The 5,760-nt window shown below is 59.3% G+C and overlaps 1 protein-coding gene across 1 annotated transcript; it reads left to right on the forward strand.

Annotated features, from left to right (window-relative positions):
* The first annotated feature begins 2,262 nt into the window (after positions 1-2,262).
* On the forward strand, positions 2,263-5,255 carry LOC119942065 (extensin-like). The gene is made up of 7 exons (XM_038762719.1): positions 2,263-2,369; positions 2,527-2,678; positions 2,789-3,006; positions 3,136-3,300; positions 3,578-3,707; positions 3,819-4,000; positions 4,557-5,255. Exons 1-7 carry the CDS (start codon positions 2,263-2,265, stop codon positions 5,253-5,255), a joined length of 1,653 nt encoding a protein of 550 aa, XP_038618647.1.
* Positions 5,256-5,760: the final 505 nt, after the last annotated feature.

Consider the following 5,760-nt stretch of genomic DNA (forward strand, 5'->3'; position numbering starts at 1 on the left):
CACTGTTCTAAGCGCTGGGGAGGAATCAAGGTGATAAGATTATCCCACGGAGGGGCTCACAGCCTTCGTCCCCATTTTACAGATGAGGTAGCGTGACAATAATAATAATGGCATTTGTTAAGCGCTTACTACGTGCAAAGCACTGTTCTAAGCGCCGGGGAGGACTCGAGGTGATAAGATTATCCCACGTGGGGCTCACAGTCTTCGTCCCCATTTTACAGATGAGGTAGTGTGACAATAATAATAATAATAATAATAATAATAATAATAATAATAATGGCATTTGTTAAGTGCTTACTACGTGCAAAGCACTGTTCTAAGCGCCGGGGAGGACTCGAGGTGATAAGATTATCCCACGTGGGGCTCACAGTCTTCGTCCCCATTTTACAGATGAGGTAGTGTGACAATAATAATAATAATGGCATTTGTTAAGCGCTTACTACGTGCAAAGCACTGTTCTAAGCGCTGGGGAGGACTCAAGGTGATAACACTATCCCACGTGGGGCTCACAGTCTTTGTCCCCATTTTACAGATGAGGTAGTGTGACAATAATAATAATAATAATAATAATAATAATAATGGCATTTGTTAAGTGCTTACTACGTGCAAAGCACTGTTCTAAGTGCTGGGGAGGACTCAAGGTGATAACATTATCCCACGTGGGGCTCACAGCCTTCGTCCCCATTTTACAGATGAGGTAGCGTGACAATAATAATAATGGCATTTGTTAAGCGCTTACTATGTGCAAAGCACTGTTCTAAGCGCCGGGGAGGACTCGAGGTGATAAGATTATCCCACGTGGGGCTCATAGACTTCGCCCCCGTTTTCCAGATGAGGGAACTGAGGCCCAGAGAAGTGAAGTGACTTGCCCAAAGTCACCCAGCTGACAAATGGCCGAGCGGTATTTGAACCCATGACCTCTGACTCCAAAGCCCGGGCTCTTTCCACTGGGCCACGTTGCTCACTTCTCCGGGCCTCGGTTCCCTCATCCGGAAAATGGGGATAACGACTTGGGAGCCCCACGTGGGACAACCTGGTCACCTTGTAATCAATCAGTCCATCGTATTTATTGAGCGCCTACTGTGTGCAGAGCACTGGACTACGCGCTTGGGGGAAGCAGCGTGGCTCAGTGGAAAGAGTGTGGGCTTGGGAGTCAGAGGTCATGGGTTCGAATCCCAGCTCTGCCACTTAGCCGTGTGACCTTGGGCAAGCTACTTAACTTCTCTGTGCCTCAGTTCCCTCATCTGAAAAATGGGGATTAAGACTGTGAGCCCCACGAGGGACAACCTGATCACCTTCTATCCTTCCAGCGCTTAGAACAGCGCTTTGCACATAGTAAGCACTAAACAAATACCATTATTATTATTATTGAGAAGCGGCGTGGCTCAGTGGAAAGAGCCCGGGCTTTGGAGTCGGAGGTCATGGGTTCAAATCCCGGCTCCGACAATTGTCAGCTGGGTGACTTTGGGCAAGTCACTTCACTTCTCTGGGCCTCAGTTCCCGCCTCTGTAAAATGGGGATGAAGACTGGGAGCCCCCCGTGGGACAACCCGATCTCCTTATAACCTCCCCAGCGCTTAGAACAGTGCTTGGCACATAGTAAGCGCTTAATAAATGCCATTATTATTATTATTATTAAGTCTTATTATTATTATTATTGAGAAGCAGCGTGCCTCAGCGGAAAGAGCCCGGGCTTTGGAGTCAGAGGTCATGGGTTCAAATCCCGGCTCCACCACTCGTCAGCTGTGTGATTTAACTTCTCTGGGCCTCAGTTACCTCATCTGGAAAATGGGGATGAAGACTGTGAGCCCCACGGGGGACAACCTGATCACCTTGTAAATTCCCCAGCGCTTGGAACAGTGCTCTGCACATAGTAAGCGCTTAATAAATGCCATTATTATTTATTATTATTAAGTCCAAGTTGGCAACATAGAGAGACGGTTCCTAACCAACAGTGGGCTCACAGTCTCCCCTGCTTTTCGAGAAGCAGCGTGGCTCAGTGGAAAGAGCCCGGGCTTTGGAGTCAGAGGTCACGGGTTCAAATCCCGGCTCTGCCACTTGTCAGCCGTGCGACTTTGGGCAAGTCACTTCGCTTCTCTGGGCCTCAGTTTCCTCATCTGGAAAATGGGGATGAAGACTGGGAGCCCCCGGTGGGGCAACCTGATCACCTTGTATCTCCCCGGCGCTTCGAGCAGTGCTTGGCACATCGTAAGCGCTTGACAAATCCCATTATTGATAGGATTATTAATCAATCAATAGCACGATGAGTGTGGTTAGGAGTGGGTACCTTGTGGCGCTGCCTTCGGGGCCGGGGGGCCTTCCGGCGAAGGCGGCGGTGGGGGTTGCCTCAGCCGAGGGTCGCGCGGGCAGGTCGGCGGGGGTCAGAGGTCAGAGGTCGGGGGTCACTTCCCGCACCAGCCAGGGGCGCCCGGACAAGCCGCACACCCCGCACGGGCGCACGCCTCACGCCGCACTGGCCCGAGCCCCGCCCCTGACTCCGCCCCCAAACCGCAAACCCCGCCCACAGGCCGAGCCCCGCCCCCAAACCGCAGCCCCGCCCCCAAAACGCAGAAACGCCCCCAAACCGCAACCACGCCCCCAAACAGGCATCTCCCTCAGAACAAGCCTCGCCCCAAACCGCAGCCACGCCCACTGACCGCAGCCCCGCCCCCAAAATAGGCCTCTCCCTCAGGCCAAGCCCCGCCCCCAAACGCAGACACGCCCCCAAACCGCAGACACGCCCCCAACCAGTCCTCTCCCTCAGGCCAAGTCCCACCCCTAAACCGCAGCCACGCCCCCAAACCAGGCCTCGCTCTCAGAACAAGCCCCGCCCCCAACTGCACACACGCCCCCAAACCGCAGCCCCGACCCCCGAACAGGCCTCACCCTCAGGCCAAGCCCCGCCCACAGACCGCAGCCCCGCCCCCAAACCAGGCCTGGCCCTCAGACTAAGCCCCGCCCCCAACCACAGACACGCCCACAGACCGCAGCCCCGCCCCCAAACCAGGCCTGGCCCTCAGACTAAGCCCCGCCCCCAAACGCAGACACGCCCCCAAACAGCAGCCACGCCCCCAAACAGGCCTCTCCCTCAGAACAAGCCCCGCCCCCAAACCGCAGACACGCCCCCAAACCGCAGCCACGCCCCCAAAGCAGGTCTCTCCCTCAGGCCAAGCCCCGCCCCCAAACCGCAGCCCCGCCCATCGACCGCAGCCCCGTCCCCAAACAAGGCCTCACCCTCAGAACAAGCCCCGCCCCCAACCACAGACACGCCCCCAAACCGAAGTCCCGCTCCCAAAACCAGGCCTAGCGCTCAGAAGAAGGCCGACCCCCTAAACGCAGCCCTGCCCCCAGACCGCAGCCCCCGCCCCCCAAAACCAGGCCTCTCCCTCAGGCCAAGCCCCGCCCCCAACCGCAGACACGCCCCCAAACAGCAGCCACGCCCCCAAACAGGCCCCTCCCTCAGGCCAAGCCCCGCCCCCAAACCGCAGCCCCGCCCCCAAACTAGGCCTCACCCTCAGGCCAAGCCCCGCCCCCAAACCGCAGACACGCCCACAGACCGCAGCCCCGCCCCAAACTAGGCCTCGCCCTTAGAACAAGCCCCGCCCCCAACCACAGACACGCCCCCAAACCGCAGCCCCGACCCCCCAAACCAGGCCTCTCCCTCAGGCCAAGCCCCGCCCCCAACCGCAGACACGCCCCCAAACCGAAGTCCCGCTCCCAAAACCAGGCCTCGCCCTCAGAACAAGGCCCACCCCCAAACCGCAGCCCCGCCCCCAAACTAGGCCTCACCCTCAGAACAAGCCCCGCCCACAACCGCAGACACGCCCCCAAACCGCAGCCCCGCCCCCAAAACCAGGACTCTCCCTCGGGCCAAGCCCCGCCCCAAACCGCAGCCCCGCCCACCGACCGCAGCCCCGCCCCCCGCCCCCCAAACCAGGCCTCTCCCTCAGGCCAAGCCTCGCCCCCACACCAGGCCTCGCCCCCCAATAACAATAACGATGGTATTTGTTAAGCGCTTACTATGTGCCAAGCACTGTTCTAAGCGCTGGGGAGATACAAGGTGATCAGGTTGTCCCACCGGGGGCTCCCAGTCTTCATCCCCATTTTCCAGGTGAGGAAACTGAGGCCCAGAGAAGTGAAGTGACTTGCCCAAAGTCGCACAGCTGACAAGTGGCAGAGCCGGGATTGGAACCCGTGACCTCTGACTCCAAAGCCTGGGCTCTTTCCACTGAGCCACGCTGCTTCTCTAAAAGGAAGTTTGCAGGGGTGGGGTACAAACCTACAAGGAAACACACACAGTAGATTTTTTAAGTACGGCGCCTTAACCAGTTAGCCATCCTGATGTAGTCAGCCATCCTGATGTCATCCCAAACCGCAGCGCCGCCACCGAACCGCGGCCCCGCCCACAGACCGGAGCCCCGCCCCCAAACTAGGCCTCGCCCTCAGAACAAGCCCCGCCCCCAACCACAGACACGCCCCCCAAACTAGGCCTCTCCCTCATACCAAGCCCCGCCCCCTAAACGCAGCACCTCCCCCAAACCGCAACCCCGCCCACAGACCAAGCCCCGTCCCCAACTGCAGCACCGCCCTCAGACCAAGCCCCGCCCCAACCGCAGACATGCCCCCAAAGCCAGGCCTCGCCCTCAGAACAAGCCCCGCCCCCAAACCGCAACCCCGCCCACAGACCGCAGCCCCGCCCCCAAACTAGACCTCGCCCTCAGAACAAGCCCCGCCCCAACCGCAGACACGCCCCCAAACGGCAGGCCCGCCCCAAAAACCAGGCCTCGTCCTCAGAACAAGCCCCGCCCCCAAACCGCTACCCCGCCCCCAGACCAGGCCTCGCCCTCAGAACAAGCCCCGCCCCCAACCGCAGCACCGCCCTCAGACCAAGCCCCGCCCCCAAACCTCAGGCCTCGCCCTCAGGCCAAACCCCGCCCCCAACTGCAGCACCGCCCTCGGACCAAGCCCGCCCCCAAACCGCAGCCCCGCCCACAGATCGCAGCTCCGCCCCCAAACCAGGCCTCCCCCTCAGAACGAGCCCCGCCCCCAACCGCAGACACGCCCCCAAATCCAGACCTCGCCCTCAGACCAAGCCCCGCCCCCAAACCAGGCCTCGCCCCCAGACCAAGCCCCGCCTCCAAACCGCAGCCCCGCCCCAAACCGCAACCCCGCCCACAGACCGCAGTCCCGCCCCCAAACCAGGCCTCGTCCGCAGAACAAGCCCCGCCCCCAACCGCAGACACGCCCTCAGATTGAGAACCTATTTATTTATTTTACTTGTACATATTTATTTTATTTATTTTATTCTGTTCATATGTTTTGTTTTGTTCTCTGTCTCCCCCTTCTAGACTGTGAGCCCACTGTTGGGTAGGGATCGTCTCTAGATGTTGTCGACTTGGACTTCCGAAGCGCTCAGTCCAGTGCTCTGCACACAGTACGCGCTCAATAAATATGATTGAATGAAGGAATGAATGAGTGAACCGCCCCCAAACCGCAGGCCAGCCCTAAGACCAAGCCCCGCCCCCAAACGGCAACCACTCCCCCAGGCCAAGCCCCGCCCACAAACCGCACCGACGCCCTCAGACCCCGCCCCGTCCACCCTTCGTCCCCGCACTCCGCCCCTCCGGGGGCTGCGGCGCCGTCTCCCTGGCAACCATTCTGCCCTCCAAACCCATCCCCTTTTAGCCCAGCCAATCAGAAAATAAGGAAGCCCCCAACATCCTTTTAGCCCAGCCAACCAGAAAATAAGGAACCCCCCAAC

Source organism: Tachyglossus aculeatus, chromosome 21 (assembly GCF_015852505.1).
Source record: "Tachyglossus aculeatus isolate mTacAcu1 chromosome 21, mTacAcu1.pri, whole genome shotgun sequence".
In the NCBI taxonomy this organism is placed as follows: domain Eukaryota; kingdom Metazoa; phylum Chordata; class Mammalia; order Monotremata; family Tachyglossidae; genus Tachyglossus; species Tachyglossus aculeatus.

Bases quoted from the DNA above. Each gene is read 5' to 3' on its own strand.
- LOC119942065 (XM_038762719.1), top strand. From the start codon at position 2,263: ATGAGTGTGGTTAGGAGTGGGTACCTTGTGGCGCTGCCTTCGGGGCCG. The intron at 2,370-2,526 runs GTCGGCGGGGGT...CCCCGCCCACAG, and splicing joins GCCGAGGGTCGCGCGGGCAG to GCCGAGCCCCGCCCCCAAAC. The intron at 3,708-3,818 runs GTCCCGCTCCCA...CCACAACCGCAG, and splicing joins AGACACGCCCCCAAACCGAA to ACACGCCCCCAAACCGCAGC.